This window comes from Acanthopagrus latus, chromosome 22 (assembly GCF_904848185.1).
Source record: "Acanthopagrus latus isolate v.2019 chromosome 22, fAcaLat1.1, whole genome shotgun sequence".
Taxonomy (NCBI): Eukaryota; Metazoa; Chordata; class Actinopteri; order Spariformes; family Sparidae; genus Acanthopagrus; species Acanthopagrus latus.
Genome location: NC_051060.1, coordinates 22019034 through 22034224, shown reverse-complemented (window position 1 = coordinate 22034224; position 15191 = coordinate 22019034). Strand labels below are relative to the sequence as shown.

Below are 15191 nucleotides of genomic sequence, written 5' to 3'. Positions count from 1 at the left end.
TGTTGGTGAAGTTTGTGCTTTAAATGTTATGTGTATGATTAATACTTATAGCCACCCTACATACTTCAATTTACATTATTAATGCTGCAAACAAGGCAAGTTTGAGCCAGTTTACTCCACTTGTGTGCATTTCTTTTTGGTAAATTGGCAACAAGGGGGCGATGTTGCTGCAGAAGCCTGCTGTCAGCTGTGCTGTCAAACACACTGCAACTCAATCAGCAGCCTTTTTCACTTGTCACTCACTCACAAATCACACAGACAGGACGGAGATGTGTCAACACAGTACATGCCATTTTTTCTTTATTGAAGACTTGGTCGATAAACTGTCATAGAAGCAATGGCTCTTACAGGGTTCTGTATAGTACTGGATAGCGTTCGACTGGTTAGCGTACACTTGCAGTAAATGTTTATGAGGGATATAAAATATACTAAATATAGCAACATCATTCAGAGCATTCAGCAGGACAAACCTTTATCAAAGTGGCAATGCAGACAGTGGTATTTAATGCCCAGTTGTGATACAGAGCAGAAGTTATGTACTTTTTCATCATTTGTACCCTCCCACTGTTGTTAAAACTGTAAGGCAGTAGTATATCTTGATTGCAATGTAGTACGGCTTTTCATCAGATGACTGATTTCCTCGTGTTTTTTTTTTTTTTTTTTAAACAAAATTTACAACTTTTAAATGAAATCAAAACAAAAACAGCACCTCTGACTTACAGGAGAAAAAACCCAAACTTGTGTGTGTGTGTGTGAAAAAATAAAAGCTCCATGTGAAAACTTCCTTGCAATTTCTATTACGACAAGATGGCAACAAAGCAGCAGTAGAATACGTTTAAATACTGAACTAAAGATGACTGTAGAAATCATAAAGAAGAACAAGAGTGGGTGGATGGTGGGAGGCAGCAGGCCGGAGTATGGTCTCCCCGTGGAAACAGGTTGTGGCGAGATTGCAGCTTCATTAACCATTAACCTTTGCGTTTAGCCCCGGGCATCACTCTATCTTAAGCAGTTCCACATCGAATATAAGCGTGGCATTTGGAGGGATGACCCCGGGGTGGCCTGTCGCTCCATAAGCCATATCTGGCGTGCAGGTGATTTTCGCCCTCTGGCCCAGGCTCATCTGAAAACACAGGAGAAAAACGGGGTAAACACAACTGAGTATGTGCAAACATTACAGAAGGCCCTTTTCACAGAACAGATTTGTATATTGGTCATAGCAAGAAAAACTGGTCAATACATCTAATCTGCTTTTATCGAGACCACCCATCAAACTATCTGTGAAGAGTGTTTACTTGCAGGAGGAGCGTCAGTTTACAAATCGCTGCTGATTAGCTGAATCTCCTCTGAATGAAAAGCATTTCTTTTATCCAAGTGGTGTGATGAGCTCTTCTTACCTGTCCTACTCCTTCCTCCCAGCCCTTAATGACCTCGCTCTTCCCGAGTTTGAACTTAAAGGGCTTGTTCCTGTCTCGAGAGGAGTCAAACTTCTTCCCATTCTGCAGCATACCTGCCAAAAGAGAAACGACAGGAGCAAGAGTCAGAGAAGAATCTGGTTAAAAACTTGTTTTTTGGCGATCAGCTCAAGACTTTCTGCACTGATTCTAATGGCTGTTTTCTCATTTATCAGAGTGATACGACATCCACGCACACCCTCTTCCTCTGTGGCTAATGTTTTTGGAATGAGGCATTTTCAGATTAAAGTCTGAGGCATGACTGTGGCGCGGCGGCTTCTTATCGCGATCTTGGGTCGGTTTCAATTACCCGAATGAACAAAGGGGATGTGAATCAGGATGCGCTGGCCTGGTTTAGTGGATTATTTCTGAAGTGAACTAGGCCAACGCTCGCCTTGTATCTAGACCAAAGGGAGAAATGGAGTGACAAAGGCAGGAGCGGTGCAGAACTGCACTCCTTCAGAACACCAACCAACCGCTCAGACGCGACGATAACATCGGATCCATTAAACATGAACTTTAGGCATCGCTTCAGTGACTCGGCTGACACTTCTAAAGCGTTCTGTTACTCTGATAACTCTTCTGAACTCCTTCGGTTTCAGATGTTTCAAGCATAATGTAGACACATCAGCAGTCACCAAAATAATGTTGACGAATTTGGCTTCTTTTTTGTTTTATTTAGTTTAAAGCCCCGTCCGGCAAGACGTGTGTTACCTACATAGCTGTGGTAATTTGTTTTCACTGTTTTTTTTCACTGTTGTTTCACATTACCTACCATATTTTCCCTCTGTGATAATATTACATGGGAGATAATGTCAGTAAACACTTTGTTTATCCCGAGTGAATACACCACAGGAAACACAGACATCCTGTGCAAGAAGGGCTCAAATCTCAATACCCTAGCTTATATTAAAATATTCTACATTCACAGTTTATTTGACACAAATATAAGAAGTCAGCAGACGTTTAATTGTGGGACATGAAGCTGTCGGATATTTAATTCCCAGCGTTAAACTGAAGAGCTGCTCCATTCCGTCATCTTATCTATAAATGTCTCTGTTGAGTTTCCATAAAATGCAACATTAAGGTATTCTGTAAATCAATACTGTGATATTGTAGAACATGCGGAACATATTCTGAATTAAATCGACTTGATTTAGAGTTTTTAGGACGCTACTCACACTTGTAGTTTTGTTAAGAATGGACCACGAGGAGGTTTTGTTTTTCACCCACGTCTGTTCCTTGGTTGGATTTGTCAGCAGGATTACATAAAAACTACTGGAGGATACCCACATAGCTTGGATGGAGGACGGGTCTCGGCCCAGAATAGAACTCACTGCCTTTTGGTTCTGATCCAGATAAACTCATGGCTGTCAGGATGGGTTTTCTTCTCACTTTCTTGAACCTTTTTTGGGGGGGGGGGTAATTTCTCTGGGAGTCATGCACAGATGCTTTCGGTGGCTGGTGTTTATGAACAAGTACAAATGGGGGACTGTTGGACCTTGGCGGAGGTATGCACTCTACTGAGTACCATTATAGTTATTGACTTCTAATGACCAATAAAGAACCAACATGCTGCTAAAATGCATGCTAATAAACACCTTTGGTGCACTGTGCAGGAACACAGCCTGTCCTGACCGAGCTACTGGTGCACCCGAAACACACCTACGTATGTATACATGCAAAGAATTTCCTCAACATCCACATGCACTGTGGAGGCGGCACGTCATTGTCCCTTGATTTATCTTACTCTGTCGTTATTCAACAAGTGTGAATTCCTGGCGTTTGGAGTTATGTGCTAACTGAAGTTTAGCGATGGTGTCTGGCTCATCTGGTCACATGAATGTTGGTACTGTACTGCTTCTCCCCTTTCATTCCCCCACTAAACTTAGTAGGCCCAACATTTCCAAGTATCACAGCAGCCCAGATATCAGCGGGCTGGTTTCGGTCCAACCCGTGGAGTCACCAAGTGCACACACGGAGCCGGATACCACCTGCCACAGGGCATTCGAGTAGCAGAGAGGAGAAAACCGTCTTGCATCAGCTGCAGTGAAGCAGGATCAGTTTCTGGCAACGTGCAAGGAAACACTGACTGGCAATGTTAATTGGTGGGAGGCCAGTGAGGGATCATATCCTGGGCGTTGCACCACTGATACCTGCTGGTTGGTTGGGGTGTCTCTTCAGAGACTGCTTACGTAAAAGGAAGTATTTTACACCTGGAAACATAACGCCCTATTGGTAAATAACATTTTACTCTAAGGTGCAGCTCATAACTCAAGTCGTATCGGAGGAGAGCAGCATCGACCAGCAGGGGGGGGAACAGCAGCACCGTGGGTCACACTGGCAGCTCTTTCCAAAGGAAAAGGAACTGGTTCTGACCAGCTGGTATTTTCCAAAGGAAAAAATACACAGCAACATTGTTCCAAAAAGAAACATGAGTCACAGCATGGTTTGAGATTGTACCACGTCAGTCTGTGTCAGGTACTGTACAACCTTCAGATCTCGCAACAGAAGACATGAACGATTCTGGCGTTAATATGTCACTAATGACTGTCGGTCTATATCTTCCAGGAAAGCAAAAACATCCCAATCCACTCCTCCAGCACGCTTGTATCAGTGCTCTGTTATCACTCTGTGGACAGCTAAGCATGGGTGGGGTCCCTGCAAAAATAAAGCGGGACCCGTCCCTTCCTGAGATCGGCTCCCACACTCTCTCCTCATGAAAGGCTTTCACTTGGTAGTGCTCTGGCTAGATCTGCAAGAAGCCATGGCGCACAGGGGTGGGGTTATTTTTACTCCGTTTACTGTATCCTGTCTCCCCCCTCCTCACCCCCCACCCCACCCCCTCCAGTCTAGGACGGCTGCCAGCACAACAACCCCCTCGGCCCGAGTGTGGATAAAATGAGACGCGTGTTGAGCTATCTGTCTACGACAAACTTATGTGTTGCCGCGTTTCACAGCTGCGAGCATGTTCGCCTCAGTGGAAAGAATTAAATCATGCTTCATTAATATGTCAAGTGTGACAAACTGGGAGTAGGTGCGATGTGTAATTGGGGAGTATTTTCAGCAGAGACATTATCAATCTAACCGTGGAGTCTGGACAGCCGATATCTCATCATTACACACGGCAAACAAAGAGTCAGAGTCTGAGAAAGATATAGGGCGTCCTTGCTCTGCTGTGGAGCGGCAGCGTTTGCTGGATAATCATTCACGCACTGTCGCTGTCGTCTTCCTCTCATTTCCCCGTCCCGTCTCCATTGTTGGGGAACTGCACGAAGATATTCTGCAGAGTCTCTATCAGAACACAAGCTGCGAAAGGCCTGTCAAACGCAAAGACAACTCAATACTGAACAGGGAGGTGTTACCTTACCAGAACACACAACGACAATTCCTAAAAAGTTGAGGTGCTGATTTAGCGTTTCTTCTGTCTTAAGTTAGAAGCTGCACATCAGCTCTCTTCTCACTTTTTTTTTAAAAATCTAACTCCACGATACAGGATTGAACACTTCCCACGGCACTCAATCACAACATTTCTCCCTCGGTAGGTAAGTTTGGCATCTCGTGACATACAACCCCGTGTTTCAGTCTCCCATCTATTTCGGTGTCACACACCAAAGGCCATTAGGTCTCAACTTTAGCACGTTTCATGGTGAAGCCTGGAGCTCAAACATGGTAAGGAATGACGTCCACATTTAGGCATGACATCATATCCAGTAGGCCTGCTGCTCCTACAGCTCATGCGTCTTGTCAGTGGAGACTGACAGGGATGTTTATCATCGTGGTTTGGTGCCAAACTTCGTCAGTCGTGGAAACCCACAGGGATGGTGTGGTTTTCTTCATACTGACTGATATCAGAGCTGCTTCCATTTGCTACTTCCAGTGAGAGCCTGACTCACGTAGCCCTCTTCCACCAAATTAGCTCTGCTTTTTGAAGTTCTGAGCAGAACCATTGCAATCAAGGATGCTTTTTATGGAAGGCACTGACGCAACGCACCTGCAGAATATGACACGCCAACTTCTGTTCACACTACACCTGCTATACTTCGGCTCCAGCTGGACATCAGCTTGTCCGGCAGCTCCAAACCAAATATATTTGATTGAAATCCTCCAAACAATTGAGTGGAGCACGAACTGGAACAGAAGTAAATCCCTTTTCATATTTCAGGATTACCTGCACGGCTTGGCGCTAGGGTTGCAAATGCATGAGATTTTCAAGGGTGCGATAATCATCCAAAAAAATATCATATCACAGTTTCATGCAATACGGTATTACACAAATATTATCAATTTCAGTGACCCTTGGAGAAATTTAAAAGCGGCTTTTATGTCCTGACAAACCTGATATAAACTGAAAATATATATATTTTAAACAACTTTAGTATGACAGAATTCAATACCGTAGAAAAGCAAACGTATGCGGTATGAAAACTGTCGACTATCATATTGTAAAAACAGAAAAGACTCTGTACCAGGCAGCATGGTGTGCAGCAAGGCCAGTGAAAGATAAACCAAGAGTGAAATGGATGATAACACATCTCAGGCCAGCTTGACTCACACCAGCCTGCTGGTCTGCCGCCCTGCAAACAGACCTGGAGTCAGGCACTGCAGAAAGAAAAAATGTGTGTGGGAGGGTGAGCGACTTTTCTAATTATTTTGTTCGCTTACACGAAGCGCCGGAGAGCCCTTAGCTGCCTGGTGGCAATGAGCACTCTGCTAATTTGGGCAACCACAACTCTCACCAGGGTCTAAAGGGGGTGTGTGGTGGTGGTGGGGGGTCATTCGCAGATCTGTGTGTGTCTATCTGCTCCGGCATGTGTGTGTCTGCATGTTTAAAATCCCAGAGGTGAAAGCGAGGACAGCAGTGAGAGATTGTCGGAGAGTTTTCTGGGAGAAATGAGGCTCCCGAATATTCAATACTGGAAATAGAGTGGTTTCAAATCCCATTATCCGCCCGTTACTGTTTATCTTCCCTGTGCTATCTGGAAAAACTAACACCGGCGCTTTCTGCTGCTGCGACGGAAGGTGCAGTCTGTGGCTCTTTGTTAACAGCCAGCTGGGTGGATGACTTGGTGCCGGCTTATGTTCCAAATCTGCGGCTCACCTCTGTTACTTGCGCTATCTCTTTATCAGATCGGGAACTAATCTTGTATTAAAGCTTTTAAATAAAAACAAATGTGGGTTAGCCTCCGACTTTACTACAGTGCACTGACCTGAGAAGTGTAAGGGAGCATTGAATTTTAACCAATTAGTAGAGAAAACGGTAAACGTTTCATTTTGATTCTAGAGTGACATTTGCCTGTTTCCTCCGTAAATTACACTGTGTCAAAGGGACATTTCACCCAAAAACACAGATTTTTCCTCTTTTCTGTAGTTTGATTTATTCATCTGCATTGTTTTGATATCTACCTTCCCTCAAATATGTTAGAACGAGTTGGTTGTGGTGGTTAAACTGCGGAAATATTGTCCTGTAATCCACAGCCACCGCTGACTGCATCATAATGAAGAAGGGAAGAGTGAATCCACTCATGTTAACGTCACACCATTACTGTTGACAGTCCGGGGCCTCTTGGTCTCCTCAGCACAGTGATACGGCAGTAAGATAATAGTCTTAATGTCTTAATGTGGATTATCTTCAGTAACCGGGTCGTGATTACTGAAGAAAGATATAGCACTTTGAGCACCACAAGCCGAGCGCCATCAAGTTCCTTAAAGGGACAACGAGGAACCTTCAGCTTTTGTTGATTCTAGCGGCTCCTTCTGACAAAAAGCGGTAGCGAAGATCTTTGCTAGCACATGCCGGCTGCGGAAGTCAGTGACAGAGAGACGGCAGGATGGATTGTGATGATGCAATCTATTTACGTGTGATTATATATATGTGATATATGTGATCTGACCCAAGCACAGGCATCGATAATAACTTTATAAACAAAGGAGTGTTTTAGCTGATGGTCACATTTGCTGCTACAGCTCATTTATAATCATCAGAGGAATCACAAGATTGTTTCCTGAGCACTTAAAAAGTTCCTCATCGTCATTTTAATATTCAAGATAACTCGGCATCTCCAAAGCTCGGCGCCTCGCACCAAAACAATGTGGACGCATCAACAATGTGGACGCATCAACAGAACTGCAGGTAAGAGGTCAATATGTTCTTTTGATTTAATGATGAACTGCCCCTTTAAACAAAATAAAATGAGAAGTATGTCTTTCGAGCATCACGACATGGTGTGCGACTTGTCTCACCACGATACTGTACAGTGTCAGTTCTAAGAAGTTACACAACCACATTCTTAGACTAACCTCCTGGCTGGTGTCCAACACTATGGTCTAATTTTCATACAGACCTACCTTTAAATACCAGCGCATTATTTTGTATCTACCCACAGCAAACACATTTCCTCCCACTGAGACAATAACGTATTTATATTTTTGCTCAAGGTCCTTGTTTTGGCTAAACTCTGCATACTGCGCGCCACCGCAGCCAAAAACACCAGGAGCTTACGGCTAATTCTTGTGAGCCGCAAAGGGAAGAACAAAAAAAAAGGAGAGCAAGCTAAAAACTAGTTCTCTAAAAAAAGAGGAGAGTCCGCTGTAAACAATGACGGAGGTCATCCATTCCTTGGTGGTAACAGATCTTATTGTTCCTTTCAGACACGGAATAAGCGCAACAGAAAACATACGTCCATTATGGGGTTGTGACAACGGAGCGCAGGACGTAAAGGCAGCAAAACAAAAAGGAGTGCAGCCAAAATAAGTATAATCCTACAGAGCTGCTGGAGACTAATACTCATTATCTGCCTCTCTGCTAATTTACTAATCAGAGAGCGAGTCAGAACTAAAAAAACGCTCACTGTGCAAGACTCCAGACCAGGATGAGCCGCTTCCAATTATAACATAATTCATTACTGCAGTGGCTGATCTCTGCAGAGATCAGGCCCCCGAAGGGAAAATCTGGATCTACGGCCCCCCCTCCATCCCAAAAAAAGTGGAACAACACGGTGTTTGTTAACACGAGGTCGGACGCACGCAAGTCAAACAAAGCAAGACATTCTTACATGAAACTGAAAGCTGCGAGTAAGCCAAAGAGATCAATATCCGACAGGTTACGACAACTCATGTGAACTCATTTTGGCTGAAAAAGGAAAATCCCCGCAGTAATACGCTCGCATACAACGCTCACACATTCGAGTCCAACCTGCTTGCTACAACACCGACGCCATGGCGCAATAACTCTGATAACCATGTAATGATAAAAGCCTGCGATGCTCAGACAGACTGATGACATGTGAACTAGGCTTTGTTTACTTTCTGTCTGACCTAGTTGTCTGGCCTGCTACACCCCCGGGGCACCCAATAACCCAAATTTATTTCCCAAAAAACGTCTCGGCGTCTAACCCGGGCCCCGCCTCAAAGAAAAAAAACGAAAGAAAGAAAGAAATTGGGCAATCTGACTGGGAGAATAACAGGAAAAACAAAAAAAAAGAAAGCGTGTGTGTACATGAATGTGCACGGTGCATGTTTCTTTCTTGTTTTGTTTTTTTTTTTTGGTTGGGCGTGGTGGCGGCTCCTCCCTGGGTTTGTTTGAGACTGTATTGTGCGACACACAGGTGCATACACGTCCTGCAAAAAGACAGTGTGAGAGGAGCTGAAAACTGAGATGTACTGTGCAGCAGATACTGTCACACACACACACACACACACAGAAGGACACATTTCCTCCCCTTCAGCATGGAGACAGGACAAGACAAGAGAGACGCAGTTACCTATGTAATGAACAACACATGTCTGGCCCTTCTTTGGAAATGTTCTTCCTGTGAACAGAGAGAGAGAAAAACAAAGTGTTGTTATGTGTTTGTGCACCTCGCAGGCTTTCCAGGCTAATCTTGCAGATTAACAATGGCTGTTTTTTTTTTTTTTCCAACATCTGGCCAGGAATGCTGTGCCTTTTTTTTCTCTCATGCCTGCAGACACACTTTGGAAGTTAATATGCGTCTGTTAAGTCTCATAGTCATGTAAAAACTTCTGGCCCTGGAGGCTTCACTTTCTAGTAAGGTGGGGGTTTATATCACATAACTCTGAGTTAATTACATTAGTGGTACATGAGACTGAGAGAAACAACCCCTTTTATATCTACCTGGGAGCAAATTCATAATTTAAAAGAGAGCAGTTAAACTGTGGAGGCTTCTAGAAGGATGCAGTGCAGGAGTCAAGTGATGGTGAATTGCACGGTTAAAAAAAAACAACAGCAACATAAATCTGGGTTTTAGCCCCCAAAATAATAACCCGAATACTATTAATAGTTGCTGGTTTTCTAATGAGTTAGCAGCCTCGCGTGCTATAAGGTTAAAATCGACATTTTAAAGCACATTATGCTGATATTCAACAACATTTGAACGACATTCCGGGGAACTACCGAGCCCCGACCCCGCCGCTGCTGCTGCCGCCGCTGCCGCCGCCACAACCACCTCCTCCTCCCCCGCGTCAGAGCACACACAAGCGGATAAAAAAAATACAAAACAAAAAAATCAACTTACCGTCGCCGGGAGATATTGTCTCGACTTCCACGCCCATGGTTGTAGCTACTTCGGGGGATCAGCTCTGGACCATACAGCCTTAAAAAAAGCCGCTTCGACAGCCGGTGTTAGCCGTTTTTGCAGCTGCGAGTCGGACTGTGTCGGTGGAAGCGATGCATTCACGGGACCGAGCACCGAGCAGCAGCCACCGCCAAGACCGAGTGAGGCGCCGCCAAGATATTCTCCCGTTCGTGGCGAGACGGCGTCGAGATCGACAACTGCAGCACGCACGTCGTCCGCAGCCTCGACAAACCGTCGTCGTCTCGCGGACGCGATTGCTAAACTCCTAAGCTAACATACCGCCAGCCATTTTTGTTTTAAGTTCCAGCTATACTTCGTATAAACATTAAATATTTGTATGTTTTTAGTTCTCAAAAAGTGCTGGATGTTTGGATGTGAACGCCACGCAGCGCCCTCTAACGGACACGCAAAAGAACACGACGAAGTTACAGCTCAACTACATTTCCCATGATGCACTGAAAGCGGCCGTTAGTTTTGCTTCCGGGTCGGAGAGAAATGAACGTTGGAGACACATTTTTGCTCCACAAAACGTGCGTTTTTAGACGGGAAACTCATTTTAAGTGTGTCGCACGGACTACACAGGAGATGCTTGTGGTTTTTCTAAGGTACGTGAAGACAAAAGTGAGACGTTTGTGTGGCTCTTTACTCTTAATTATTAGTTAGATTCCATCATATAGCATGAAATAGGCTACATGTAATGATTCATTTTGTGCGTGAAGTTGAAAACTTGTTTGTCTCATGAAGTTTTTATCCCTCTAATTTTTGAACATGATATAAAAACGCCTCTAGCGTGTTTAACATCTACGTACAGTTGTTACATTTGCATTTACTTTTAAGTTTAATGTGCTTTTCTGATGTTAAAATGCCTGTGCAAATACTTTTGGACATGGACCATTTGATAAGAAGTAACATGTCTACCTGATGAGGAGGAGACAGCCTGATTGGTCCAAAGTGATGCTGACAGTTTCACCAGGACTGAAGGGGTGGAAGCTGTGATGAGACACTCCCACTCAACACATAGTATTGTTAAGCTGAGGCCCCAACAAGACCTGTGTGCTGTTAAGGTCATTCAGGCATAAGCAGATATAAGAGTTCGTCACCACTGCCTCAGCTCAGGCAGGAGGGATTAAGGCTTGGAAGGAGACACAGGAGAGGCTTTTGCTATTCTTAATCTGCATAGGTAGCAATAGCTACTCGTGTGCTGGACCAGTTTACATCGGATACAAGTCTCTGTCACCCATGTTGACTTTCTAAGTCTTTTCTTCCTTACTTTTTCTCTTTTGAAAAGGCTTCCTCACACCTGCCAGGATGGACCTTGGTAAGGCAAAGCTTCTTAGGACGGGTCTCAACTCTCTACACCAAGCCATCCACCCTGTGCACGGGATAGCGTGGACGGACGGCAAGCAGGTCTGCCTGACGTCTTTCTTCTTCCTCAATGGCGAGGTGAAGTTTGGGGACACCAACGTCATCGGCCAGTTCGAGCACGTCTTCGGGCTCTTCTGGGGCCCGCTCTGCTGCTCGGACTCACCTGCCTTGCTGGCGGTCCAGCACAAGAAACACGTTACGGTGTGGCAGCTGCAGCTCAGTGCTCTCGAGCAGAACAAGCTGCTGTGCAGTCAGACCTGCGAGATGAGCGAGCCTTTCCCCTTGCTCTCCCAAGGCTGCGTGTGGCATCCCAAACTTGACATTCTGGCCGTGTTAACCAAGAGGGACACTTCTGTGCTGTTTTCTGTCAGGGTGGACAACAGGAGAACCAAAGCAGATATCAAAGGTAGTGGACTTATCCACTGTGCGTGCTGGACTAAAGACGGCACACGCCTGGTGGTTGCTATCGGCAGTGCCCTTCACTCTTACATCTGGAACGACATCCAGAAGAGCCTGGTGGCCTGCTCCTTCTGCCCCATCTTTGATGTGGGAGGCTACATCTGTGCCATCGAGCCCACGGGTGAGGCTCAGGTAGCAGTGGCTACAGAGCTGCCTCTGGATAAACTCTGTGGGTTAAATGCCGGCATAGCGTTCGACATGCCGGCTGAGGGTGAGTCCCTGCAGGACCACGGCTCGCATGCACTCATCTCAGAGGAGGCCAGCCATGTGGACTCACGAAGGAGATCTTTTTCGGAGAGATCCTACATCCCCAGCTCCGGCCCCGTAGACCTCACCCACGTCTTGGCAAGACACCGTCGCTCTGACCCCAGCCCCCTCATTCACCTGCGTCGTCGAGACACGATGACGGGGTCAGGCCAGGACTCCTCACACCTCATCCTGGTCACCTATGAGCGCAAAGTCACTACCACCCGCAAAGTCAGCATCCCGGGGATTTTGGTTCCCGACATTGTGGCTTTTGACCCGCGTGGCTCCACGGTGGCGGTGGCCTCCAACACTTGCAACATGGTGCTTGTGTACTGCATCACAGCCTCTGCCATGCCGAACATTCAGCAGATCTCTCTGCAGACAAACGACAGGCCCAAAGGTGTGTGCTTCCTTAATGACAAGATGCTGCTGTTGATGGTGGGCAGGCAGAAGTCCAATGACCCTGCCTTCCTCCCGTCTTCTAACACAGATAAATATATCCTCCGTCTGTTTGCCAAAGAGTTGGTCTATGATGGAGAGACTCCCATCACACCATCCCCCTCTACTCACAACCACGAGTCCACCTCTAATTTCTTTGCAGGGATTAGGAGGCACTCGGAGCACATATCTAGGGACGACAGGGAGCGTCCAGGGATAAAGGACTTGCTGTTGCCTGGAGGGGGAGTAATTCGTTCACCAGGCAACAGGCGCAGGCTGGTGGAGGAGGTGAAGAGCGTCGAGCCCAGCCCCGTCACCAGCTCTGTGGACTTCTCTGACCGAGCCACGTCCAGTGCCTCCTCCATCACGGTGGAGAATTTCGACATGGACCACATCAATCGCATGTCCAGCCTGGCGGTGGCCGGCCAGACCAGCAGGGACTCCAGCCGGGCCAGTTCTCCTCGCCTCGAGCCGTCAGACAAACTCCACATGGAGCCGACACTTCCCATGCCTGAGAAGACATCGGGCCTCGCCAGGGAGCGCGCGCTGGAGCAGCTCGTTCACAACATGGAGCGGCTTTTTACTCGCTTTTCAGACGTGCAGCAGTGCCTGAGCGAAATCAGAGATTATACACAGAATGGCAAGAAGGCCCTGACTGTCTACCCCAATGCCTCTGAACCCCCCTATGTCAATGTCACATGTCAGGTACAGTCTACTCACTACAGTTCCTCTGTGTTTTTGTAAATGACTGTGCAAGGATAATAACCAGAGAAGAGAATGTCTTTTTAAAGTTTTTATTTCTGACAGTCAGGGGCTTAAACACCTTAATCAGCTGCAATTTTCCCTGGAAGGATAATGCGACTGTAATCCCTCAAATTGTTTAATGTGTTTACAAACGCACCAATCCAAGTGTCGGGTATCAGATCGGGATTTTAACTAACTCTGTAATTGCCTCTAGCTCTACTGTCTGTCTTTATGACGTCCTTCTTCGTGAATTTGCAGAAGCAGCTATCGGAGAACGTGTTCATCGACGAGCGGCGGCCGGTGCTGCTGTGCGAAGGAAAGCTGTGTCTGCGTGCCCTCCAAGACCTCTTCAACCTAACTATAGTGGAGATGATGTATGGTACGTGAAGCCTGTAAAGTTTGTGGTTAAAATATTGCCTCTGTTCTTTGAAATGACAAACCCTACATCACTTTCAAGGCTTAAGTTTAAGATTGGTGTCCATTTAAATCTCTAAATTGTTAGAAGAGGAGTCTTAGCTTCCTTCCAAAAACCTTTGGCGTTGCTTTGCCTATGAGATTAACCAATAAATTAAAATTGAAGGAACAAAGGTGGAAACTCTTCGTATTCCTCTTTGGAAGGATTTGAATGGATAAAAAACCTTGTGTTTTACTGTACAGTCTTGGACTGCGCATTCTAGCATTGTTCTTGCGTTAAGGTGCATAAGCTATAATTGGAAGTGATTAAAAGCCTAGGTCAGATTAGAGGCTTTAAAACAAAAGCAGCTTACGTCCATTTAATGGCTATAGTGTATTGTTGCTGCAGCAGAGGTGACTGTCCCTGAACACGGCAGCAGGTCACCGCTGTCACAGACTACATTTTTGGCAGCAGTTTAACACTTTTATCTCATGTTGTTTTCACAGGTCCCTTATGGGTTGTTCTCGTGGCAGATCCAGATGGCTTCGTGCCTCTGACGTTCAAACCCAAGGAGGAGCTTACAGTGCGGAACGGGAAGCGGAAAACAAACCTACGGGCTCCCGGGAGTCCGGAGACCTCCTGCCCGTCCAGTCCGGCCCCCTGCCAAAACCCCAACACAACTACAGAGGCTCCCGTATATTAGTGCCTCCCAACACACACCTCAGTTTATGGACTCACACAGTAGTAACTTTTAATGTATTTGTCTGGATCCAAGAATGCACGCAGAACCTCACTAATGCAGACACCCAGAGTTATATGTCAAATTTATTTTTGTACTTAAACAGATTTTAAGAAGGGCTGCCGATGCCGAGATATTTACATGGTTTTCTGTCGACAAAATGCAGTTGAGATGTTGAGGTCTAAATCTTGTGACTCATCATCATCATCATCATCATGTGACTGTACAAACAGCTTTGAGTGTGTTTTTTGGTGTGTTTGAGACATGCTGTCAATCGTCCTGACGTCCTGATACAAGACGAGAAGAATCGAAGCTAATGCAAGATGTAAACGTTTTGTTTTCTTTCTGTATTTTTCTTTTTAACGGAATCAAGATTTCACCCATAAAATGAACGTTTTACCCATTCTGAAATTCCACTTTTGTTCAAATGTTCCTCGTATCATTGAACCTTTTTACTCAGGCCCTCTGAGAATATCTTAAAAATGAGTCAGTTGCAATGTTATGAACACAACTGGCCACTAGAGGGGGGAACACTCCACAGAAACTTAGCTGTTTGCATTCAGAGCTCGCAAGAAGACCAAAGAAGTATAAATGTGCATGTCGATAAAATAGATCTTTTGGTAGCTCTTTAAATATTAAATTTGTGTAACTATCGTGCTCTCCTCTGTGTGTTATTTACTTCAGCAAAGAAACGCGCAGCACACGTTGTACGATCTACCAAACAGCCTCTACAACATTTATTCATTTCGTCTCGTCAG

The 15191-nt window shown here is 45.6% G+C and overlaps 2 protein-coding genes across 2 annotated transcripts; one reads left to right on the top strand and one right to left on the bottom strand.

Moving 5' to 3' along the window:
• Nucleotides 1–269: 269 nt before the first annotated feature.
• fkbp1b (FKBP prolyl isomerase 1B) lies at nucleotides 270–10395 on the bottom strand. The gene is made up of 4 exons (XM_037085778.1): nucleotides 9989–10395; nucleotides 9218–9265; nucleotides 1398–1510; nucleotides 270–1123 (listed from the first exon to the last, which is right to left on the bottom strand). The coding sequence occupies exons 1-4, from the start codon at nucleotides 10023–10025 to the stop codon at nucleotides 995–997; spliced, it is 327 nt and encodes a 108-aa protein (XP_036941673.1). The 5' UTR covers nucleotides 10026–10395; the 3' UTR covers nucleotides 270–994.
• Nucleotides 10396–10499: 104 nt separating this feature from the next.
• On the top strand, nucleotides 10500–15090 carry LOC119012194 (WD repeat and coiled coil containing). The gene is made up of 4 exons (XM_037085774.1): nucleotides 10500–10653; nucleotides 11337–13261; nucleotides 13559–13679; nucleotides 14201–15090. Exons 2-4 carry the CDS (start codon nucleotides 11357–11359, stop codon nucleotides 14395–14397), a joined length of 2223 nt encoding a protein of 740 aa, XP_036941669.1. The 5' UTR covers nucleotides 10500–10653; nucleotides 11337–11356; the 3' UTR covers nucleotides 14398–15090.
• The last annotated feature ends 101 nt before the right edge of the window (nucleotides 15091–15191 follow it).